This window comes from Grus americana, chromosome 2 (genome assembly GCF_028858705.1).
Source record: "Grus americana isolate bGruAme1 chromosome 2, bGruAme1.mat, whole genome shotgun sequence".
Lineage (NCBI taxonomy): Eukaryota > Metazoa > Chordata > Aves > Gruiformes > Gruidae > Grus > Grus americana.
The window spans coordinates 47,775,313-47,801,885 of NC_072853.1; the positions used below are offsets into that span (position 1 = coordinate 47,775,313).

At 41.2% G+C, this 26,573-nt stretch overlaps 1 protein-coding gene across 5 annotated transcripts in view; it reads left to right on the plus strand.

The window, feature by feature from the left end:
- The window catches only part of KLHL14 (kelch like family member 14), a 63,306-nt gene extending 37,426 nt beyond the window's left edge, over window positions 1–25,880 (plus strand). For 4 of the 5 annotated variants that reach the window (XM_054818256.1, XM_054818258.1, XM_054818257.1 and 1 more), the window contains exons 4-9: window positions 9,105–9,194; window positions 13,691–13,769; window positions 19,307–19,497; window positions 19,672–19,830; window positions 22,533–22,690; window positions 23,179–25,880. In XM_054818256.1, coding sequence (XP_054674231.1) covers window positions 9,105–9,194; window positions 13,691–13,769; window positions 19,307–19,497; window positions 19,672–19,830; window positions 22,533–22,690; window positions 23,179–23,319 — 818 coding nt within the window. In that variant the 3' untranslated portion in view covers window positions 23,320–25,880. The remainder of the gene's footprint in view (window positions 1–9,104; window positions 9,195–13,690; window positions 13,770–19,306; window positions 19,498–19,671; window positions 19,831–22,532; window positions 22,691–23,178) is intronic. The other variant, XR_008576079.1, reaches the window with a different exon arrangement.
- Window positions 25,881–26,573: the final 693 nt, after the last annotated feature.

The following is a 26,573-nucleotide window of genomic DNA, read 5'->3' on the forward strand; positions in this document are numbered from 1 at the left end:
TGGTTCAGCCCATGAATTTTGACACCACTTGATTTAAATAGCAGCTACTTGTGGTATGATATTCAGCTTCGTATTTGATTTTAAGAAGCATGGTTTTGCTTGTGTTTCCTGACTGGATGCTTTCTAAATCTGCAAAGAATTTTTGAGGAGACAGAACAAAATTTCTGGTATGAATGTTCATATGGGGTGATTTTTTCTGATCTTCGTGATTAGGCATCACAACACATTTTTCATGGCAGTTTTTCTGAAAATATTAAACAGTACTGTTACAGAAAGCAGAAGAAAATTAACATAAATTTAGCCCAAATCTATTAATGGATTTTTTTTCAGGAATACATTCTCATTTCATCTTCTGTGTATAGATTTACAAAGTAAGTGATCTGTGCCAATTTTACATAAGTATGTGGTTTTGCTGCCCAGGTCAAATTTCTTTCCCTGAATTTGAAAATTGTCTGTGCGTCTGCCATTGCCCTTCCTTGGGAGCCCGTCTATGGGGAAGGGTCTAGGAAAGCAATATTTCTGCCTGGTTTCTGTTGGAGAAACCAGTCTTTGGTGTTACCTAATCTATGTGGATTAATTCCTGTGTTTCCTTCTGTATTTCTTTGCTTAGTGGTTAGTACCTTTTAGATGGGGCTCTTATTGTCCATCCTGAGCAAAAAGAATATTATAAATTATATTTAATTGTGTCCATTATGGAAAAAGTGTCAACACCAAGACACTCGTTTCCTGGTACTTGGAACAACTATTCTGGTGGTGATGAGAATGTTAAGCTCTGCCAGGGCATCTCCAAATGCCTCTTTTTGTCAGGGTGCTGGTAGGAACATGCAGAATCGGGGTAAAGTCTAGACTGCAGTCCTTGCTCAGACTGCAACGTTCGCACCTATGGCTATGTGTCAGGGCATGGCAGGGCTGGTGGCTCCATGAGAACAGGCCTCAACATGGGTCCAAAGTCCATCCAGGAGACCAGGCCAAAGACAGGACTGGAGATGCACTACAGCATACCTGCATGGGATCCATCCAGGCCAGGTCTGGGTGTCCAGGTCTCAGCTGACGTGGGGCTCCTGCACCCATGAGCAAGTGGTGTTGGGGGAGACCGCAGGCTCATCAGGGCCATTGGGTCCTGTTGGTGCCCTCAGCACCCTGACTGTATGTTGTCTGAGCGGCCTGTCCATTAAAGATTAACTCAGAGTCTTCTTGTGGTCCCTGGCAGGAACTCGTGAGCTTTCTTTAGGCAGCCTGGGTACATTAACATAATATTACATGCACTTTTCTGCTTCTGTGTGCAGTGCTTGGGCATGCTGGAAGGTAGGCATATTGGAATTTCAGACTTTTCTTCAGATACAAGGTATATGTCTTCTGGGAAAGAAAGCATTTTTTAAGCTTTATTCCTGGTGGGAAGCATTGGACAGATCCTTCAACCCTCTTCTGCTTTATGTCTAGTGCTTTAGGTATGTGCTGAACTTTTGTAAACAAAACCTCTGGTTTGTGAATATTGAAGTATTTAAAAGTCCAAAAATCCATAGCAGTGAAGGTTTCATTTTATGTGTTATGAGTGAACTATAGTGTATCAAAACTGCTGTTTTAATATGGTGAAATATGGGCACATCCCTCTTCCATGTAGAATTTTCCAAATGGAAAACCACATTTTTCTTCTTCCCCTGTAATGACTTCAAGGCTTTGTGGGAATTAAAAAAACTTTTGGTTGCTCTAAAATAATATGTTAGTCATGAGTGGAGAGCAGGATAGGAAGTACTGAGACCAAGAGAGAAAATAGCGAAAGATTCAACTTTTGGGGCAGTGGGAGCCAAGTAAGATCTTGCTGCATGTGATGAATTCTTTTAAAGACATGGGTCCCTGAGTGGCACCAACAGGATCCGGCCAGGAAAACGCAAGGAGTGGTTGTGGTTATCCTGAGCTGGGAAGGTTACCTTCAGAGGAGACCAGGAGAATGTGTGCATTTCAAGGTCAGGTAGAAATAGAGCCATGAATGGGTGCAACTGGTCACAAGCAGCTGAGCATTAACACCACTCCTGGTCAGAGTCTTCTGTCCTGTGGCTCTGTTAGAAAAGGGAATGGGTGTCCTTGAGATGCCATGTTGGAGGATGTGGAAGCCTCCAGTGGGACACAATAGTATTTCTTTCTGGAGCTTTCTGGCAACTCTGTGGTGTTTTTTTCCCATCGGGGACTATTCATCATTTCCTCTATAAGGAGATTTTGTTGTGCAAAATGTCACACATGAATGTTTCATCATGAGACTGTTACGATGTGACAAGATGTCATTCCCCAGTAATATATGTTGGACTCTACTTCAGAGACCATAAATCCAGGCCTGAGTAGGTACACAGCATATTCTACTGGGGAGCAACCATCACTGAGGTAACATAGCGTAACTCACGGTGGTAGACAAGTGTCTCCTGATAAACGATCTGTGGGAATCGGTAGGGCATCTGGGTGGCCGGGGGCAGCCTTCAGCAGGTTGGCGGGTAAGTAGGGGATAACAAAACCAGAGGAACTGTCGCTTTGAACCTTCCCACAGGACCGTGCATTACATCCCCCTGCTCCACATCATGCCAAGACGTTTGGTGTATTCACTTACGCGTGCTTCTCGGACGATGTATCGACAGTTTGGCTGCACGGAGTCATTTCCACGGGGGAGGCGGCAGGGGGGCACAGCAGAGTGTGCGTTGCTTTGCTGTACACTGCACGGGGAGGATTGTGTCGGGATTTTGGTACAGGAACATCAGTTTTTAAGGTGGAAATGCAGTATTTTCCTACTTTATTCAAACACTGTTGATCCAAGTAGGCAGCTTTATTCTTTCACTATTGAGATGAAATCTAAATGTGTGCTCGCAGCACACCCTTATATGGGTAAAATTTGTTCTTACAAACATCCAAATATATGTGTTGCTGAAAACCCAGTAAAACTTTCTGCCATGGAGTGAGTTTCACCCATGGAAGTAGACAGGTCTGTACTCAGAGCTTGCATCCAAGTAACTTGAAAACAATTTATTTCAGGGGGGAGCTGAGCATGCCAGCTATTCCTGATGTTATGTTTGCCTGATCTGGGGCTTCAGCATGAATTTAAGTGTCTTATTTTAGATGTTCACAAATGAAAAATTTAGCCCATTAAAACAATTAAACTGAGAACCCTGCTGAACAGGCCTGGCTGATGTTATTCCAGAGAATGTATCAAAATAATAACTCCTGACATTTGAATGAAAAATGTGATATTTTCATTAATAAGAAATATCTCCATAATGTGAAATACCTTAACTAATATAAAACACTAGTCACTATGTTGTGAAGCATTCCAAGGACTTTCATCTGCTCAGATTAACTTTTTCTTAGAGCTTATGTTACCTTGAGTTGAGGGGAGGTTTGGGGTGGCAGTTTGCCTTTGCTTACCTGCAACCTCAGCTGTAGTCAGGGCTGTGTCCTAGATGAACACTGCTGGCCTGTGTCCATCTTACCTGTGATGATGGCTTGAATGACGTTGCCACAAAACTGGCATGGGGATGAAGAGGTTGTGAAGTTTCTAGCTGAGCTGATGGAGTTCTCTGGTGCAGCTGGACCAGAGCTATACCAGTTATTTGTTCTCAAAGGTGACTTTGAGGCACAGTGCTTCAGCCTGATCATCTTAGGATTTTCTGTTACGGTGACTGCTGTTGGATGGTCCCAGGCTTCCCCACTGACTTGAGCTCAGAGTCAAGACTGGCATTGGTGTGTTACTAGAAAAAATACTTCCCACGTGTTTGCTTGAATTTGAGGTGGCAGGGTGTAGTTTGGCCATAGGAGTGTTAACAGCAGTATTTACCATCTACTGTTGACTATTCTGTTTTAACTTTGTTCCATTATCTTTTGAGCAGAAAATACCAGTGAGTGAAAACCCAATGCCTTTAAAGTCAACGGCAAAACTCCCACCATGTTCACCGAAGCTAGAATTTCATACATATTGTGGTCAGTCTTTCCCCACAGTTATTAAATAACGAACAATTGAAGTGAACAATTCACAGAGGAATCCTAGCTTTTATTTATATAACCTCCTTGGTGAGAAATAACAAGTAACATTCAGTAATAAATGCATAGTCTTCCTGCAAATGATGTATGAACCAAAGAAAGGTGAACAGTATCTGATATTCCGTTCTCAAGAAATAATTGGACCAGCTGTGGTCTGGCCAGCATTTTGGGGAGAGGGTTGGGAATGAAATGAATATTGTGTCTCTCTGCCATGAGCAAATCACAGTCTCCTAAAGTGAGTTTGCAGGTACCTTCTGTACTAAAGAGACATCTTCTCATGTTACTCTGCCCTCTGGAGAGCCGTGGAAATAACCAGTTTTCAAGTAGAAGTTGTTGAATAACATGCAGCCAACAGGTTAGGCTGTTAATATTGTGGAAGGTCATTACTGACTCCATATGTCCTCTGGTAATGACATCCTGGTTCTGGAAACACACTCTTGTGTCATCTGCACAGGTCATTAGAGATGATAAGCATGACTTCTTAGTGTGTACTGAGTCTTGAAGGGGCTATGCTCAAGCTGCGCAGTAGCTGAGGAAGAGATTTCTTGGCTTTCCTCATGGTACCTCGTGTATCCCAAGCAGCTGAACGGTTCAGGGCAGTGAAAAATCTATGGATTTTTTTTTTTTTTTTAAACTTTGAGTAGAAGAATAAAGTGCAGTTTCTGAAAGGAGTTTTTAGCGGAGCAGGGGAATGGCTATCGGCTGTATCACAGCTTTCAGATCTCCTGGGACCAGAGCTCATCCTTTCTTCTGTCTTGAGAAATGCCATTCCTGTTCCCCCTTCTTTTCTGCTAGTTAGTGTTGAAGTGATGATAGACAGGGTAAGGTGGGTTGTAAGGAGAAGGAGGAACTGATGACCCCTTGATTAATGTATGGAGAACAACCAGATGCTCTTTCCTAAATGCACAATTGTTGGCAGAAACTAAGCAAAACTGGGCAAGATGAACAGCACACATTATTGTTTCTTAGGTGAATGAGGTGTGTCACTGTCACCCCCATACAAAAGTTGGAGGTGCCTTTGGAGCATCATTGCGTCTGGCTGACCTCATAGCCATTATGGTTGAGAGTGTTTGGTTTCATGAGCGTTTAGCTGTAAGCTGTAGACTTTGTTATTGAAAGTAGGTCCCAGAACGTTATCTGGTGCCTTTCATTAACTAAGTTTTGGCATATGTGAGGAGTTTTTGCCTGGGACAGTTATCCTGATGTGCAGACTGCTGCTATGTCTTTCACCTCCATCTGCGTCTGAAGAACATCCACAAGTGTCACCTCCTGCACAATGTCACTGATGTTTGTGTAGTGAAGTATTGCTTAGCAAACACCACTGCAGTCTCAGGCTCTACTGCCCTCCAGATCATTCTCAAGTATAAATCACCCATTTGGTTTTGACCTTGAAAGCTCTGCATGTTACCTATCTGTACCTCTGACTGCCTCCCACCTTATCAAGGGTCTGCTACCAATCATACATACCTTGCATGGGAAGGGGGCGGGTGGGGGTGTTGTCTTCTGTAGGGCTGCTTGGACTTGTTCATGTTCTTGGTCCAGGGAAGCACAAGTTTGTTAACTATGGGCCTCCTGAGCTTTGGGAAGGGGAGCTGAGGAGGTGCTTTCTGCCCACTCCAGCTGATCTGTTTATGTCCGTCCATCTCACGTAATTCTCTGGCACCTATCACCTTGGTAGCTAAGCGTGTTTCTCAGATGACCATGGCTTTTTTTCATCTTCTCCTCTTTTTAATAGTCTTTTCTCCTTCCTTGTAAAGCGGTCTTTAATAAAGTTGAGAATTCTTGCACAGGGTTTTATAAACATGTGTTATTAAATTTTAAATCTGTTTTGAAAGTGCCTCTATCCTACTCCCTCCTAGTAAAGTGACCTTTTTAAATGGAGGGAAGTGGGTTTAGATGACAGTCATGATAAATGCGGTCATGTTCACTCAATAAAATAAGGCCCAGTGCATTTGAGGATAAATCAGTGAAATGTACAGCCCCACCTGTCTGTCTCCATCATTCATTTCCACTGTCACTTTCACAGTGGCTGATGGATCACAGTTGCTGTAAAATTAGACAGCCTTTAATCTCATTTCATCCTGATTAGCTTCTCCTTACCCTTTCCCTCTAACTCACTGACTGACACGCTAAAAACTCACACCGGGCTGTGTCTGAGCGTGGCGTACAAACTTCTCTTCAAATACCCTTTTTGTGGGGCAGGCAGGTGTTCCACTGAGTTGAAATCGAAAAATGAGAAGATGGGATTTTTGCATTATTAAAGCAAAACAGCAGACAAAGGCTCATATAAAATTAATGAAAGCAGCAGCCTGGCCAGCCTGTGTGATGGGCCAAATTCTTCCTGTTACACCCTGGCAAGCGTAGTGAGTTTGAGAAGATTGTTCCTACTAGAGGCTGGATTTAGCATGCTCATTGCCATGTAATTTTAACTGCATCTGTGAAAAGTTAGGTCCTATATGGGTGTGTCTGCATAAGAAATTACAGTTTACAGCACGAGTTTTCTGGTGCTTTCAAGGGACATTTTATAGCGGGGAAAAAAAATATTCATTCCCATAGTTTTGATGTCTGTATATAACTCATGATTCTGAGGGACCCTGAGAACGGTCAGGGAGAAAGACTGCGATGTTGGCAATTTCACAATTTCAGTGCCAAAACTCTCTCCCTCTTAGATGTCCACAGTATTGCTCCGTCCTCCCTGTTTTCTCCAGCTCCCTGCAGCCCCGTGGGCAGATTCATGAGACCGAGAGCAGAGTTTTCCCCAAAGCTCTGTGAGAAACAAAGGTCATACTAAAGGTCTGCAGTGTTTTATTGCAGTCACCTTTCCTTCCGAGGCCCAAACGCTACCCTCCTTTCTAAGGCAAGATGCCCTTTAGCTTTTCTGTGAGTTACGGATGGTAGTTCGGGTCATTTGGGCCCAATCCCCTATCAGTGGGAATGTTGCCATCAAGTTAAGTAGGAGCCAGGATTAAGCCCTTAGTTTTCAAGGTTTAATTATCATCGTAAGTGTAGGAGTCTTTTTGCATAGTTTATATGCATGGGAACAGCAGAAAAGCTTAAAATATAATTTCTTCCTCTACTGGCCCTGTTTGTGTCAATATGGAGGATAAATAAACAAAAACGTTTGCAAAAATGAAAATACAATGTGTGAAAAATATGCATGTGTGCTGCCTGCAGACAGTTCTTTTGATAAATGCTAGATCTCTCCAGGCTGACCAATGGAACGAGCCTGGTTGAGGGTACAACCACTGGCTTGGACCTAACTGGGAACCATAACAGAGTTTTGGATTAGATACGAATTGAAGCCCCTGCAGACTGATCCTGGGGAGTCTCTTCCTGAGAGGAGGGGTCCCAAAAAGTATCTAAGGAAGACAGCAAATTTCCCGTGAGAGACCCAAATTCCTTCTGTAGTAGAAGCATCCGCAAAATCAAGGGAAGTACTGGGTTTTTGAGAGAGAATATTTTAAAATGGGAAAATGTCTGAGATCATAGAATGAGATAAATACAATATGGGGGCTAAGAAAATAACAAAAATCTTTTTCATTCTTTCATCCCACTGTAGGAATCTATAAGTAGTATAAAATCTTATGCAGTGCCCAGTATAGGATTACTTCCCAGTTATATAAAGTGTACAAGTAACAAATAACCTTAATTAATGAACTTTCAATGTACCTGGCTGCCCAATTTAAGAATTGCTTCACTTACATGACTTGTAAGAGCACAGACTATGAAAATTATATTCGACCTTTACTAGAAACTAAAAATGTACCTTACTTATTCATCATTGCCTTGGCAAAAACTTCAGTAAGAAGCTTAAATGAGCCCACTTGATCTTTAAGAAAATGTGTCCTAAATAACAAAGCTGTGCGTATTTCTTCTTATTATTATTTGCATATGCTATACTGCACAACTGCATTCTGAGAAAAATAAAAGATAATAAAACAAATGAAATGAGAGATATATCACCCAAAATAATCCAAGTGTGAGATAGGCTGCTTCTTTCTTTTTTTTTTTTTTTTGGCATTGGCAAAAGAGCACAAAGTAAGAGCTGGCCCTGAGTCATATTGATTTCCCACTGCACTGGTTTCCTAAGTGCTCTGTTGATCCGTGTCAAGCAATAAGTTCCCTGCCTGTACATGCACATCACCTCCCCATTTGTCCTCACCTAGATTTAAGGTGCCCATATGATGAGCTGAACAAGGACATCATTTTTCCTACTGGTGTCACTGGGCCAAAACTACTCTATGTGGTATGATAACTAACGCTGTGTAAGTTTACATTTACCATATAAGATCACAATGGTGCTGTATGACACACCTCAATAATATGTACATATTATGTATATATAAGCCCTTATTTCTGTGTCTTAGTACTTGCAGTGGAAAATGTAAATTTAAAAAAATCAATTATTGCGACTGTAGTTGGTCCACGGTAATCCCAACACCTCCAAAAAAAAGGGATGTTGCAAACCTAATGCCACTGTTTTGATCTTTGTTAACAAAGGGCTTCCTGATTAGATGAATAGAAAATGTGCGGTTGTGCTGCTAATGACATTGTACAGGAAATTAAGCGTATACATTTGGAAAAGGCATTAAATCAGCAGGACCTTAATTTAAAAACTTAAAACTGTATGGAAATGCAGCTTGTTCATTGCTGTGTAATAGAAAGCTACTGAACACACTGACTCTTCTTGTGGAAATATTACCAGCAGAACAAAGCTGGGCTGAGGTTTTTTTAATGTTTCCTAGCATACTAGGATTCCTAGCATATGCTTATTTTCAAGGAAATATCAGGCAACTTCACCCCTTTTTACAAGTCGTTTTTAGAGCAGCATATACAGCAGTTGGGCAGGTGGAGGGACGCCGAAGGACCAGAATTACAGCTTTTTTCCTCAATTATTTGCAAGATTGAATAACATAAGATTACTAATAAGTGGCTTTGCTGCTAATTCAGTGGACATGGATGCTCGGGGTGATGCATTCCCCTGTTATTTCGCACAGATGTAATCTCAGTGTTGTATTTTGTACCTTTGAAAATATACGATTGAAACAGTGCCCTGAGCTGACAAAGAATTCTTGCTTTACTTGCAGTTATGCCATATAACAGCGCCCATCACTGTGTTGTGGAAGTGGAAAACTTCTTGTTTGTGCTGGGAGGAGAAGACCAATGGAATCCTAATGGTACGTATAGAATATTAAAAGGTACAGGCAGCATTTGCCTTCCTGTGTCTGTCTGTCCATTGGGTCAGCTGATGTACTCATTAGCAAGGGATTTTGAGGACCCTCAGCCTAATTGTTGAACTACTAAAAAGGCTACTTTTAGATATTGATGTAATAAATATCTGGTACTTTAGCATTAGCATCTCCGTCATTCATCAGCTCCCGCATCCCTTGAGAAATGCCACAGGCAGCAGAACAGACTCTTTCAAGTGCATGCACCAGGCAGCAGCTGTTAAGAATTTTAACCTTCATTTCCAGTCTCCTTCCAGTCATAATATAATAATGCAATTGCAGTAGATGAATGCATCTTTTCTATTGTCAAACCAGATACTCGCAGCTAAAGTTGTTAATGTGTTAATTATCTAGACTCTGAGATTCTTAAACTGGTCCTTTTTTTAGTCTTGTGCAAGAGCTTCTCATATAGATTATCTGCTGCTACCTTCTTTGATTTGATTACTTCATAAATTTACCGCAAAGAGAAATTAAACAATTTAACAGGCTTCTGAGCAAAGCAAAAGGAGAATACCATGCCTTGCGAAATTCACAAAATTGTCAAGACATTGTTAAAAAGCTTGCACACGAAGAAAGAGTTGTAGTTGTAGCAGTCTGTGTAACAGAGATAATTATGACTGAGAAACCATAAAACAGCTTGCAGGTACACATTTTTACTTTAAAACACCAGAGGATCCAGCTGAAATTACATATACTGCATATATTTTATTGTGAATGCCCCATTTCAGCATCTGCACTAAACCAAATTATAGAAAATGGTTACATCTGTTCACTTCCTAAAACCTGAGACAAACAATGCAGTCCACCCTATAAGCATATTTCCGGTGTAGTTAAAAATATCACTAAATGTCTTAGGAGGAGAGCCATTCAGTTCTATTGTTGAATCTCCTCTATATTAAACAGGAGATAGCGTGGTATCATTAATGACAATTATTATGAGGAGCATCAGCCACATCCAACAACTGAGGGCCCCTGTTGTGCTTGGTGGTAGGCATATGGATAATAAGAGGCAGACCTTGTTCCAGACAGTTTATAATTAAATGGCCATGTCACATAAAGGATAAAAGAAAAGAAGTATAATTACCCACAATTTAAAGATGTGGAAGCTGAGTCGCAAAGTGATGGAGAGATGTTAGAAAGGTTACATCTCCTGCATCTGAGATAGGAGTTGAGCACAACTGTTCGCGAGATGGATAGCACCTTAGGTCTAAGGTTGCCTAGATCAACCCCTGAGCTGAAGATGTTGCTGAAGATGTCTAACAGCTTCCTTGTTCTGTGAACACCAGTGCTGTGATTTTTCTGTAGAGAAGATTGAAGTAAAAGAGGTAGGAGCATTGCTGATACTGATCTCTTTACAAATTTACCCCAAGAGAAATGAATCTTACTTGTCACAAAAAGCGGACCTGAAATCATAAACTACATCCTGTGCTATTGCTGGGCTATTTCTTTCTTGGAACTGATTTGTTCTAATTGTGCAACTACATGGGAACTGCTCCCACTTAACCTGCTTGAATTTATGTATTGTCTGCTATCCTCATACCACAGAAGGGGCTTCAGATGGACCTAGCTGGAACTGTCTTGCTGGAGCATTACAAGGCTTTTGATTTGAATGAGAATGTGCCAGGTGTTTTTCCAGTGGACAGAATTATCCTTGAGATGGGGGCAATGGAAGGAGCACCATACATTTCTTTAGCCATCAGCCTGGCAGATGCTTGAGAAGCTGGGTGGAACCCATGGAGAGCCCATGCTCCCTCCGTGCTGCCCCTTGACTTCCTGACAACCTAGAGAGCATGGGAGATATTTTTTCTCACTTTTTTACATCCTCCTATGGCTGTGCCTTTCCAGTCGCAAGAGATCCCTGCACGAGTAAACACTGATGAGAGCAGGTTGCAGAACACAGGCATGGATTTAAGACCAACCTTCATAAACTTCAGAGCCCTTCACCTTTTGGCATGGCTGCAGAGACCTTCCTGTAGAGAGCAGAGAGCAGCATCTGCATCCTTTTGTCCCAACATCCTGATTTGCTAATCCTGATTTCTGATCACTTGTCACAGTTTCTGTGCTCTGGCAGGTGCTTCCTAACATGTAACCTCCTGACGGATGAGCAAGGCAAAGTAATAGATACAGTTCTTTGTCAAACTGAAGTCCAGAATTAAACTGGAGTCAAACCAGTTACACCAGGCAGCTTAAGTGGGTCATCAAGTCCTTTTCCTGCCATCACAGGCATCATATAGTCCTATTTTGTAAGTTTTCTAAGCTCCATTTGAAAAGCAGTTGGATTTTTAGCCCCTGTTACTCCTGTTGGAAAGCTGTTACAGAATCCAATTGCTCTCAGTGACTAGGAGCCTATTCTAATTTCCAGTAAAATGTATTCTTTGAGTGTCTAAATCACCTTGCTCTCATGCCAAACTTGGCCTTTAGCTTAATAGATTTTCCCTTCCTGGAGCTTTGGTCCTCTGATGTGTTACAGACCTATCCCCTTTCAGCTTTTGTTTCCCTAGGTGAAACAAGCCAACTGCTTTGTCTCCTGCCATAAGGTAAACTTGTCCTGTCACCGTAGTAGCTCTTCTTTGTGCCTGTTCTAGTTTGATTTCATCTCCCTTCCTGTGAAGTGACCAGATTTGTATCCTGTATTCCCACTCTAGACTCACAAAACCCTTCTCTTTCTACCCCGCGCTATACAGTTTTCTGTGTACGTGGTATTTGTAGTGAATATGTGTACGACACATACTATGTTAGGAGGCCGAGGTGCCCAAATCACAGATTTGTATTGCAGTGGTTAAAAAGCTGCTGTATAACCAGTGACCACTGAAGTCCCCAGTAACTCTGAAAGATGTAGTGAATACGGCAGCATTAAAACCTCCTACTAGAAGTCCAAACTCATGATCAATACTTCTATTGTTTTGAAATCCTGCTTTTTGAAAGAGATTAAGAAATGTCCTAAATAGTGAGACCGAGAGCCAGTAAGATGCCTGCCGTTGCTGTTTTACTGTTTATTGAATCTATATCTCTCAATGCCTCTTTTTCTAAATTGTCTGTATCGACTAAAGGAATTCAGGCAGGGACCAAGAGCAAAGCCTCGCTTCACTAAATCCAGTGGCAAAATGACCAGTTGCTCTTAGTGTATGGGGATCTCACCCTATGTCTTGAGATGTGTTTGAGTGGTGCTCAGCATAAAGGGCTTTGGTCCTCATTGGACACCACATTGGATTTGAAGGGAAATGCTGCATTATTCATCAGTCTTCTGCTTTACCCTTCTCATATAGAACAGGCTTATACATAGCGAGGGAATGAGTTTGCTTCCAGTGGAGTGGTCAACATGGATTCTTTCTCTGTTTCCTTGTAGAACATGATCTTAAATTATTATGAATATAAATTCTAGCTGTGTCATTATTCTTCTCTACAGTCTTGGTGGTCTATTTACACATGCTGAAGTAAGTGTGGAATGAAACAAGCAAAGCGAGCCAATCCTACAGAGGCTTTTCCGATGCAAAAATATTCACCTTGTAGAATACCCAGTGACCATTTATAGAACTGTGACATACGCAGTTGGGTTATTCTGCTGGCCTGTGAAGCCTCTAATTCAATTTTTTAGTCATACATACATAAACAAAGGTTTCTGTTTCTGAGATCCTTATCTGTTGAAGTCTCAGGTGTTACAGGAAATTGCCATACACTCTCTTGCTTCAGTTTTCTTGCTTTGATGTCAATCTGCATGTAAAATAAGGTGAAATCTTAATATCGTGAAGACATGAATACAGTTCTTGGGCTTGACAGCAGGGATAAGCTAGTTAGCTGGTGTATGTTGCTCATGTTTCATATTTTAGCTAACACACTTGGAATAAAACTCCAAGAGTGTATTCCCCCTTCGATGCACATGTGTAATTCCTTCTAACTTAACACTGAAAGTACATGGTAGAATAAACCATCTAGTGCAAACACTGCATACCCCATGCTGATGGCTTATGCAGCTCCTGGTTATTTGCCCAAGGTTTTTTTACCATGTTCCACATAGAGATGATGTGAGGAGAAAGAAAAGCACATGTTCTCCCTTTTTTTTACATGACACAAAATACTCCAGTCGTAAAAATACCGTGGGGATGCCCTCTTTTGGGCAGTAATTTTGTTTAGTGTTGTGATTTATTGTGGCTGTGAAAGTACCACAGCATCTATAAGTAAATTTAAATACTCATTTTCAAGATCTTATTACAGAGAGCAAGAATAATCTCTTATCTGCTTTTACTGCTAACAATTGCTAATTCAAACCTTGCAGTGCCCCATTTGTTGAATTATTACTGTACACATAGTGTAATCATACGTTGTTGTAAAAGGGGGAACCCTTCATAAAGGCTGTCAACTTGTGAAGTATATGTAATATATATTACAATCGTGATGTTAAATACATGAAACAAACAGCTGAGTGTCAAAATAATCTATCTTTACAGGGAAACACAGTACAAACTTTGTTAGCCGATACGATCCCAGGTTTAACAGCTGGATACAACTTCCACCCATGCAAGAGAGGTAAAAACCTACTACTACGTGTTGTTCAATATATGTTTTATCATCCTATGAGCAGCTGAAGTTTGTCTTAGTTCTGGGAGTAAGGAGGCCTACAGAAGCATTGAAAATACTGAGATAAAACTGCAGCATGCAGTTATGTCTCATTTGTCTCCTAATTTTTTTAAGCTTTCCAAACTTAAAAGTCCTGATGCCAAATCCTGCAGTGCTAACTCATGCAACATAACCATGGACTTTGTGCAATTACTGGTTGCCTGAGTATGGTCTGAAGGATTTTTCTGAAGTCTTCATAGTGTCCTGTCATGTTCCCTGACTGAAGTGTCAGGATGAGTTGGCAGTAAGTAAGCAGTACAGTCAGATACCTTACAGGGAACTGAAACCTTCATGTGTTGACCCCACCTTGTTTCATCATGCCAGCCATGAAGACCCCTCCTCAACATGATTCACCTTGTCAGAGGACTCTTAATCCTAGGTGGTCTTTCAGTGAAATTGCTGTTAGCTAATCATATTAGGGTAGCATATATTTTAATCTTAACTGTGTACCAAAGAGCAGAGGTGCATGTAGACTTGAGCAATGACTGGTAATGATGTAAACTTAACTCTGGATCCCAAATCCTACCTTGGCAGATGAGAAGTCCCCCAAAACTGGACTGAATGATGCACATTTCCTAAGAGGAATCTCAAAGGCAGAATATCCAACGTTACAATGTTGGGTTTTGAAGGAGCGTTCAATGTCCATCCTTCAGTTCAACACCCATCTTCTCATGGATCTAACGTACAAGAGATCTCACACCACCTTTCTGAGACACTTTCCTTACTCCCTGTGCTGTCAGTATTATAGCTCTTTTTCTGTTGGCTCCCCCCAGCGTTCAGGTGTCTGGCAGTCATAAATATATTGAACTCAGTGCAACCTTGTGATTCAAGGGGTGTATTACTAGATGCATGGAAATATGCAACTTGTGCCTCAGGAGGCAGAAGTAGGTAGTTGAGGGTTGGGGAAAGGAGACAGTAGGAGTTTTTTTACCTCCACAGTAGCCAGTGGTGTTTCACTGGAAAATCAGTTTATAATCACAGGTGCTGAATATGACTTGCCTTGTGCTCTGATGGAAGCTGCCGTCTTCAGCCAAGAGTTAGAAACTCTGGTGCGCATTGTCATTGCTTAGCAGCTGCCCAATAATAAAATGTAACGCATTAGCATCTCGGTACTTTACAGTGTTATTTAAATATAACGGTCCACTCATACATAGTTTCTTCTGCAAGGGGCTTTACTACGACAACCTTAATTGTCACCTCTTTTGTTCAGGATACATAGCTCATAGGCTTGCCCACTATTTTTCTATAAAGACTCCTAAGCCTTGGGGTTATTGTTGGAAAAAAGGGATATTCAAATTACTTTCTAAAATGTTTTTAATGGTTTATTTGCTGATCCCTAATGACTTCATCAGAGTTGTTGCAGCCTTTAGAGGTAGGGTCTGGCCCAGATTTTAGAAGATCATACAAACAAGAGAGAGCATTTACGCAGTCTCCTTTCCCAGGTCCTTTAGTCAGATAAAGTTCCCTTTAAAGTCAACAGGCCATTTTTTCCCCCTAGGAGTACAGGGTCACGCCCTGTCTCTGCTGGCATAATGCAGGCACCATTGACAAGACAGACTGCTTAATGGGGTTTTCTGAGTCATTATGGTCCATCAAGTCAAAACCTACTTAGGAATTTTAGTCTGAGAATAATTGGCTGGATAGACTATAATAGCTCCTTTGAAATGATTGCCAGGTAAACATAGGTCTCATTCACAGGTGGTATATTCTCAAGTTGAAAATCTGTATGAAATATTTGATGAGTAAACTTTTATCTCATATGCTAAAATCCATATCTGATTGATTTTACTGTATGAGCTATAAAGAAAAGTCTAATCCCGTTATGGATTCAGAGCTGTCAGTGTATTTTCTTTAAAGCCGAGTTTGGTTTCTTTTCATTTGAAGAACATCTCAAAAATACATGCTTTTGAAAAGTATGTACTATTTTCAGGCATGCATTGTTTAGAGAAACAGCAAATGACTCATCAGCTTTTGAAATACACATCTGCCTGATGATGCAATAACAGTGGGATGCTTTTTGGAGAGCAGTTCAGTTAAATTAACGTGTCTTGTGAAGGAGTGGTCTTTGTGGCAGACCTATCTGAACTTATGGCATGAGCCTCAGCTGTACACCTCAGTCAGTACTGTTGCATCTTGCCAGCTCAGCCCAGAGCTGGATAAGGTGTGTGGAACATAATAACATTTAAAACATCTTTTTTCTTACATTCTGAGTTAAAATTTTTTGTGTAAAGACTAGCAAAAACCACAGTGTTGTACCAGGGCCTGAAGAAGCACAAGTGGAAGTGAGCAGTTCAGTGTCCTCACTGAGGCCAAGTGAACCGAGAAAAGAAGCTGCAGAAAAAGAGATAAAACAATTTCACTTTTTATTTTAGTCTTTGACTTTAATAATAGTAATGTTAACCCTTACTAAGATGACTTTTGCTTTTAAAAAGCAAAGTATGCACTCTAATACTGACTCTGAAATCAGGTCCAGATATTGCAATGATCAGTAATAGCATTGGTAGTTTTAAAACTCAGACTGGTAGTTGTATTTCTTGTTTGAGGGCATAAATTCATCATCTGTGGAAATCAGAAAGAAATTCTTCCCCTTTATGTGTGTGTACTTATGAGAAGTTAGTTGGGTTGATTATTGAGTGAAGGGATGTGAAGGAAAAGCATTTCAGAGACCAGTGAACATTGAGTACTTGCAAATCCTAAAGAAAACCACAAAATAATTGTCTTATTGTCCATATTCAGATCCTGAAGTGCATTCCAGTTATCTGATTAGAATGGGTAGTATCTTCTCAGTTTTGTGGGGAAAGTTGTTGTGCAAAGATTACTGTATTATATTTTAATCTGAATCATATTTTACAGCAGTTTAAGAAGTCATCACTTAACAGCATGTCCCTTACACACCCTATCATTGAAAAGTAAAAAACCAAAAAGCTTAAAATATTTGTGACAGGAGCTACTGAGCAAATATTCACATCCAAGCAGAAGAGTGAAGTGTGCTGACACTTTCATTTTTGCTCCTTATAGTGACACTGTGTGGATGAAACCAGGAGTACACGTACAAAATAATGTCAGTGAAATCCTAGTTAAAATAGTAATGCCTGCAAGTTGTACCTACCTCTGTTTATTAAACCTGAACTGAAAAAAACCACGGTGAGAGCAGTTCGTTGATGGTTTTGTCAGAGGAGGTGTGCAAGGACAGATGAGCAGATGTGTGAGCACCCCAAGCATTGACGACAGGCACCCTGTGGGTTGTGCCTTGCGGCTGCTGGACACAGGAGGTTCAGAGAACATGTGCCCGCGATTGCCTCTAACACCTATACCCTATGTCAAATTAGAGTGAAATCAGCCGGCAGGTTTTTCTTGAGGAGACAACACTCAGGCAAACATGGGTGCATGTACAGTGTAATCAAATAAGCTTTGTTTCCCTAGAAAATCAGGCTAAAAACATAGATGCACAATTTGCTGCCCGACCATGCAGAGCAATACATGCCATCAGCTTCTATCTGCCCATTGACGGATAAATTAAATGGTCGTATTTAATTCGTCAGCTGAGCTGGAGGCACTTAGCAGCATTCCTGTCCTCCTGTTTGCACCTTTTCTTTTGGTAGCCTTATCCCTGTGCCAATGTTCCTGCTCAGCAAGGGCTGCTGTCCCATATTGTCCAAGTTGTCCATGGGCAGGCAAGGTGAAAGCAAAGAGGTAGACAGGAGGTGCTCGATGACGCAGCTCCTCACCATGTCAGGTGTGCACTAAATCCAAAAAGTAAGGCCATAAACAGGCAGTATTGCATCAGGTCTGCTCCCTGAACGCGCAGCCAGCCCTGCTCTTTCCATGGCTGTATCTTCATGCTTGACCTCTCCTCCAACTTACAAACCACTAGCCAATCTCAGCCACATTTAACAAAGGGAAATTTCTCCAAAATGTTAAAGCATATTACAAATTTTCTGAAAATAGGCAACTGGGTAAAGGAGAGAGATCTTATCCGTCCCTTCACTGAAGGAAATGCTCCTGAACGCATGCCTGGCTAGATGGCAGGTTAGAAACATGGCACACCAGGCTTTGTTAGCTCACCTGGCCATGGGATGACTATAGGGAAGCCTTGGGAGGAGTTGGGACATAAAAGAGCTGTTAACTGCAGGGTGTTGTGCTCTGTACGTGGACCACTGCTCATCCTGAATGCCTTGCAGTGGTCTGCAGGATTGAGCCCTTGATGGTGCAGGTGCCCATCAAGCCCCTAAGATTTACCAATTCAGAAGTGCAATATGCAGCCGCTCCCGGATTCAAATTTGGGTGCCTGAGCAGGAACTGGAGCGCATTGTGTCAGCCATGGAGCAGGGCTGGACAAGCTGCAGCCACACTCCAGCGTGCCTGCTTTGCAGGAGCTGTCAGAGCTAGACCTTGCCATGCCTGACCCACCTGCTTGACTGGGCTCACGCACCGCTCCAGTTTCACCCAGGAGAAAATTTGAGGTTTGGGACTGACAGTTATTGTCATTCAATATTTTGTACAGGTCTTCATCCTAGCCTACCTGTGCTCTTTTGCAATTTTCTTTCTCATATCATTGCAGCTTAAAATTTGAGGCCTCTACCCTAGTAAACCTTTCTGCTGCTGAATAATCCGGGGAGCTTTTCCTGAAAGTGGGTTACACCAAACAGGGTCTCTAAAAATTGTCTACTGCTCTATTTTTACTTCAGCAACAGAGACCGTTAATTTAGGAGGCACTAGGAAGAGGAATTAATATATGCCTCGCAATCCTGATCAGAAAAATTAATTATTTTCCTGTATACCTGAGTTGCATGTGAAATCGGACAGGTGGCTAAAACTTTTCTCAGAGTTAGTTGGATGTAGACAGATCTCTTTTGGGTTAAAGGGTGGAAATGTAATATTGCGCCTAGCATAAGGAAAGTTGTTCCATTTGCAGTTCTGCAGAAAGAAGAAAAAAATGATAATTGAAGACAAATTTTGATGATGTGGTTCTCTTAGTAAATTGGGAACAATGACCCTTGAAGGACCATAAAGAAAGTGAATGTCAAGATAATTTATTATTGTTACATTATCTACCTCATTTTTCACTTTGTCTTACTGAGTTGTTATATCCCTTACAAGGTAATGCCCCAAACATTAATGAGCACCTTTTTATCTTTCACGGGTGCGAAAAAGCAACAAACAGCTTTGAAAAGGGGTATTTTATGTCAAATTTATGTGCGTTTAATTGTTTCAACACCAAAAAAGAAGTACTCGTTTGATATGGAGCATGTATTTGATTAGCAAAGCAGCCGCCGTCTCTCAGTAGCTGTAAGCATCTGAAGCTCCTGGACACTTGTCTCTGAAGTAGCATTTGAAGGAGCAGCTATCGTAGTTCAGGGAGTCAACTGGAGAGGAAAAAACCGTGGCTGATGTCGCTAATTGTTTTGTTGTTGGCTTGTTTTGTTTTGTTCTGCCTTGTCCTCCAGGAGAGCCAGTTTCTATGCCTGTCGCCTTGACAAGAACTTGTACGTAATCGGTGGGAGAAACGAAACTGGCTACTTGTCCAGCGTGGAGTGCTACAATCTGGAGACAAATGAGTGGCGTTACGTGTCTTCATTGCCGCAACCTTTGGCAGCCCATGCAGGAGCCGTTCACAATGGCAAGATATATATTTCAGGCCAGTGTCTTTTATAATTCCTGCTATATAACAAAAAACCAACCCAAAACCACCACAAAAAAAAAAAAAACCCAAACCCAAACCATCCCAGAACCCAAAACCGTAGAGCTAAATTCCTGCTGCACCGCAATGTCTTTATTTACATTAATTAACAGAAGTATATTTACTTTGCAGGAGGTGTTCACAATGGAGAATATGTCCCCTGGCTGTACTGCTATGACCCCGTGATGGACGTCTGGGCCCGGAAACAGGACATGAACACAAAGCGAGCAATCCACACTTTGGCTGTAATGAATGATCGACTGTATGCAATTGGAGGAAACCATTTGAAAGGTCACATTTTTAATAGCGAAAAAGCATTTCAGTGTCCCCCGTCTCCTGATAAAGAATATTTTTGTTAGACAGTCGTTGTTAAATACATTAAAAACCAGGCAACACAATTTAACAGGACACTTGAGCCAGCAATTTTAAAAACATTTTATGCAAATTATTTTAAAATTATAACAGTACATTAAATATATGAGTAATGAATGCTTTAGATAATAAAAATGGGAGCTTCCATTACTCAAAGGCATGGACAATTTGTCATTACCAAGAATTCAATGAAACAAACAGATTATTCTTTGACCCGAAAGTACCAGCAATATTTTCCTCTGTAAATCATTTTCCAGAATGTGCAGTTAGAGAAAGCTTTATTCAGAGCCACACGCAAAAACAAGCTCCTGATTTAATGAAGAAAAAAAACCCAACCTCCAGCCATTAAATATTAGGACGAGGCTCTTTAGATCCCTTTTTAGTATTAAATGTAGCTTGTTAATTATAATTCTTTTTAGAGGTCTCTTGTTTTTATCTTTTGAAAAGGTCTCATATTAAAATAACTACTGCTTAAGCATCTGGTATTTTGTCTTAATACCTACATGCTGTTGCTATTATTGCTAAAGAGATTCTGCTTAATCCAGCCACTTAGACAAAAAGCACAGCTCCTGCTCCTTTGTCCCCTGACAATATTTGACAGTTTATATTACATTTTTTTCTTTCTCCTTTCTTGCTTAAAAAAAAAAAAGCCTCACAACAACAAAAGAGAAAATGGTAATGCAAAAGAAAAAGTGATGTTAACTGCCAGTAACACCAGGCCATGTGCCTTGATTGATTGGGATACCCGAGTCCCTCTGAGGCTCTGAAACCACATGCTGCTTTTGAAGAGCTGAATGCCTGTGGAGTATGTAGGGGGCAAAGTCTCAGATGTAAATTTTCCCTGGTAATTAGTACTGGTGCATAAACCCCTGCAGCCAGGTGCAGGGCTGCTCTGCCTCCACTTCCCACCCCCAGTTGCGATGGGTGTTTACAGACTGGACCTGACAGGGTCCAGCAAATTTTGTAGGGGTTGCAGAGCTCCACGGTGTTGGCTTTTTCTCCTACTGAAGTGAAAGTTAACATGTCACAGCCCTCCTACAGCCAAAGAAGATGCTTTGGTTTGCGTAGGTTCGAATTGTTTCCATCCTGCCTCCTCCTTCTTTCTTCACCCAGTTTTCACCTACCATCCTCTGGGAAGGAAGGAACTTCTAATAAACATTGCATTTTTGCCTCTACAACTATTGCCCTAGGTGCTTTTGAAAGTATGAATTGCTCGTTGTTGTGAGAGATATTTAACATCCAGGGTTCTGGAAAGCCGCAAGCTGTCAGGATGAAGGGCATTTTGGAAAACTGGTTTCTTCTGTACAGTGAAACAAAAGAAGGAATTCCAAGAAAAGGGAGGAGGGAGGGAACTGAAGTGCAGATGAAATGCTACAGATTATCCAACTGGGTGGGAATAGCAGGGCTCCATGGCAAAACCCTCCTTTGTGAAGCTGGATCTGTATACTAGTGTCAGCAGTGCATTTACCGCATCACAGCTAGTCATGTGCATACTGCACTTTATTATGGAGCTTTTGACAGATTCTGGGCTCACTACGGTCGCCTTTCTATGGCCCCTTGAAAAGTTTACAGCAACGAAAAATTATTTCATCACAGCTATTCATTCCTGACATAAATAATACTTGTACAAGCAGCATCATTGTGAAGCACCAATATCACCAAATGCCCCTTTCCAGAAAGTCTAGCTTCTCTTTTCTGTCATAACTAGATGGAGAAGACAGTAGTGTCAAGTAAAGCATCCCAGCATATTAAGAAAGCCACAATTTTACTGCAGTGCTCTGATAAAGTAGTTTGAGATAGAGAAATATCTAAATAATGGAGCAGGAACCAGGACTCCTGGGTTCTATGTCTGTATTCAGCTTAACTTAATTGATACTAAACATCACAGCTTGAGAGTCTTGAGCTGAGACCCATCTGCCCTTTGGTGATTACAGAGCAGTAGTCGCATGGAGCCTTTTTCGGTCTGCCGGGGAAGGATGGGACCACCATTGGGGTTTTTTGTTACATTTTCTGTTGCCTTAAAGGCTTCACTTAGGGTACACCTTAAATCAGCTTGAAAATTGAAGCTGGTCCTGAACATCATGTCTTAAGCACCTTGTCCCTCTGGAACCAAGTGGCATCAGTTGTCTGAGGTCTACCTTGACTTGTTAGGCATTGGTTTCTGAGCAAGATTTAATCTGTTGACTTTTGAATAGATTAGATCTGCTGACCTTACAGAAAGACTGCCAGGACAGTCTTTTCATACATGTTCAAACTCACATTAGCATTGAAAGATGAGGAGGAATATTGCTTGAATCCACTTTCATCATTGATAGGTTATTACTGAGTGTTACTTTCTGATCTGTTCAGGTTTTATATGTACTTGTGATTTATAGAAGACTGTAGAACTGATGGTACAAGCTTTCGGCAGATTTATTTGAACTGAAATAATGAGACATTAACATTACAGCAGATGGCTTAAATGTATATGGCAATATTTAGAAGAATAGAAGAAACGTTAACAATTATGTTATAATTGCAATAATATAATTATAACTTTAAGTTAATAAATTTAACAGTAAAACAAATAATAAAACAGTACGTCCTGATGCATGTCCTCCTTTCTCAATACCTTTATCCAGGTTTCTCCCATCTCGATGTAATGCTTGTGGAATGCTACGATCCAAAAGGCGACCAGTGGAATATCCTCCAGACTCCTATTCTGGAGGGTCGCAGTGGCCCTGGCTGCGCAGTCCTTGATGACAGTATTTACCTTGTAGGAGGCTACAGCTGGAGTATGGTGTGTACCTGCTTTCTGCAGTGACCCTTCCATTCCTTCTGAGCCCTTGTGGCCAGTCTGTATATTACTCAAGTGGGATTGAGAGGAGATGAGGGATGAAGTAGCCGCAGGGGCAGGTTTTGGTTTGGTTTTCAACTCATGGAGAACACAGAGTATTTTTTCTCCTTTGCACTTTTCTATTTAGATGAATTATTATCAGGTTGTATTCATTGATATGGAGTGATATAAAAATCAGATGTTATTTGACAAAAGTGAGTGACAGGATTGCATGCCTATAGCTCTGCTTATATGGCGCTTGTAAAGAAGTCTGGCTTGCAGGGGCTGGGCATCAGCCCATATGAAAACCAAACCTCTTGAAGGGCTCCTGAATTAGGGCCCAAAACCGTAAGTCACTTCGGAAGAGAAGTGGCTTTTGATCTCTAAAGCTGATGTGTGACTTGGATTTAACTTAGGCCACATTTACAATGATTTTTTTTGTTCTATTACAGGGAGCTTACAAGTCTTCTACTATTTGCTATAGTCCTGAGAAAGGGACTTGGACAGAACTAGAAGGAGATGTTGCTGAGCCACTTGCAGGACCTGCTTGTTCAACTGTCATACTGCCAGCCTGCGTACCGTACAACAAATGATAGTCAAGGAGCACTGACATGAACACTGATTGCATTTGGGAAACTAATGACGGGTGACGTACATATTTTATTAGAACAGGATTCCTGTTAAAACAAAGCTACCATAATTGACCCCTTATTCTATATTTATGCTTTAGGAGCAAACTAAAAGAAAACAAAAACCCAAGTGTTGTCCCATCTCAGATAGATGCCGGTGTCTTACGAAGCAAGCAGCTAAAACACACCGAACATTACATGCTGACAGACTGCCATTTCAGACTGATTTTAACTTTTTCCTGCTGCAGAGATATTCCTCACGTCAAATTTAACTTTAAAACAAAATGAAGGCTAAATGTTCAAATACAGCCTGAAGAGACAAGATCAGTATTGTGCATTGTATCTACCTGCATGTGATCTGTGTTGAAGTCATGAGGATGTTGTTTTCATGAATGCTTCAGAATTCAGATAGTGAAAAGCTCACACTGCATTGCAGAATTGTCTCCTCCTCTATAATCCTAACCTACAGCTACTTCACATGCTCTGCAAGCAACACAGCATCAGAAGATTATGAAAGGTAAAGAAATATCACTCAGTTTTTGCACAGCTTGGCAACAAATACACTCTGCCTTCAAAGTCCCCATGTGTAAGTGCAGCGGAAAGCAGACTACAATGAAAGCCATGCTTTACAGAGCACTTCCTGCAATACCAGCTTAGGGATTAGGATCAAATTCTTCTAATCATACTTGTGTAAAGTCAGAGTCATTTCACTGAAATCATGTGGAATGACTTTTTACATTAGTACAAGAGAAATTTGGTCCTACACCTTGAATTCTGGGTTTGTAAATTAAGTTATTTCTATGACCACTTAATGAAGCACCAGAATCCTTACTTACTTTTTACTAGCCTGTTAGATAGGAGCATCCATGCTAGTTGCTTCCAAAGACAAGAAGCCTGCATTTAACTATAAATGTATTGCTTTGGACTCTTAAATGATTATGCACAATTTTGGAGAGACACTGATAAGTTAAAATACACCTGTGTGGTTGATGGTGAAATGTTTACTATTGATCCAAAGTAATATGAGGCTAGACTTTCCACTGCCTTATAGCCTGTGTAATGATTTACACATTGCAAAGCAAGTTCAGGATGCTACCACATGGGACCAGTAACGTTTAGGACTTGCTTCATACACGAATCAGGCTGTCCATGTTTTAAGCTTATGTCTTTCTGTCCTGGCTTCACAAAAGCGGTGACAAAAATCTGAGCCTGATTCTTCACCACCTTGCAGTTAACATAGTCATCTACACCTCAGCAAAGTATATGCATAATTCTTCCGTTGTGGTTTACTGGTGCTGCGTCCATTACCCTCAGGACCATCTCCTTTGCTGGTATAAACTGACATTGCTCCACTGAAGCCAAGGGATGTGCTTTGGTTATGTCAGCTAAGAATCTGGCCTTTAATTTGCCTAGTTGTAACTGGCTGCACCAGACAAAAGGCAAAGGAGACCCAGATCCTGCATTTTCATGCCTGCACATATCTTTCACGATAGGACTTAATGCCTGGTGCATTAAGCAGGGAGCAGGCAACTACTGGAGGTTGGTTTCTGCTGCAGAGGCAATAGACGGGAGGAAGAATTCATTATTTGCTTTGCAAAATAGAAAGAGGGTGAATGTACACAGAAATTACACTATATATTGAAGCTTGAGAGCAATATAAATAATGGAGAGCAAATACCATGGGACTGTTTCTCTCTGGCATCAGTCCAGTTTTATTGCAGTGCAACTCCCTTGCTTGCAGCAGAATTACACAGTTGTAAAATTGGAGTAATGCAGTAAAGACTGATACCATACAAATGCAATAACCCAATTGATGAGGTAGCTGCACGCCTGGAAAAAAATTGTTTAAACAAAATAATTAGCTGAAGATGCTAATATTTGAGTGTGCCGTTGGGGAGTTTTCCAGTGAGCATCACTAAGGAACTCATAAAGGTGGAGTGTATATCCTGAAATCTCAATCCATTTCTACTATATAGTGCAATCTTAGTTGGTTTTGTATTTATTTATATTGTTCAGATCCAAGGGATCCCTTGTAAAATATATTTGGTGCAATCATGACTTTTTTTTTCCTTTCCTGTTGAAAGTATATAAATATAAATATATATAAAAAGGAAACTGTTAAGATACTAAATGAGGAAATTTTGAATGACATTTAAGATCAGGATCAGGTCTGCCATTAAACACTGACTGTCACCTGTCTCTACTAAAACGTACCATTTTTAAAGGATATTTGTTGTCCTTTTAAGTGGTTCTTTTTTTTACCAAGATAATTTAAAGATTTATGAGGACTGTATGTAAATCTTTCTATCTTTCAGGAAGGCATGACCAAGGAAAGTGCTAACTGAATAAGTCACACAAAGAATGTAAATTTTGTACAGTACTAGACTGTGTAAATGAAGCTTGCTTGTAGGGGGGAAACTTTAAATAAAACTTTATGTACTAATTCAACTGTCTGCCATATTCCTACTTACAAAGTGTATGTATAAATAATATCTACATTAAATTCTTTGGAACTTTTTTTATCATGTAGATGCGTAAACTCCTTTTATTTTGTGGCCATACATAACAGCCTCCTTGTTCTCCAAGTGTCATTACTCAGTGCTTGTAAACGCAGCGACGAAGTAAAACGTAGTGAGTCAGAGTCTTCCCCTGAGCGGGGTGCCCGTCCTCTGCTTCCAGCAGGAAAAGCCCCACCTGCTTGCCCGCAGGCAGGGACGGACCGCAGAAGCCTGCCGATGCGATTGATTGCACGCCTGTGAAACACTGCCTTGCGCTGCTCGGCCTTGTTCTTCCATCCCGTGGTAAGGTAAGTGAAAAGGACACCACCCGGTTAAATGCAGTCTTGCTTCGGGAAATTTAATGCTAGTTGTGGCAATTTCTTCCCTCTTCAAAGTGTCCCTCCTGTGGTGACTGACCCTTCCAACTATGGGTGTTTCCATTCTTGGAGGGGAAGTGCTGGCACGGGTGAGCAGTAGAGGAGTTGGGACAAGAGGTATGACCAGGGTGAGAAGACATAATGATGATGATACAAAACTGGGAGGAGTGGCTGACACACCAGAAGGCTGTGCTGCCATTCAGCAAAATCTGGGCAGGCTAGGGAGCTGGGCGGAGAGGAACCTGATGAGGTTCAGCAAGGACAAGTGCAGGGTCCTGCACCTAGGGAGGAATAACCCCAAGCACCAGTACAGGTTATGGGGTGACCTGCTGGGAAGCAGCTC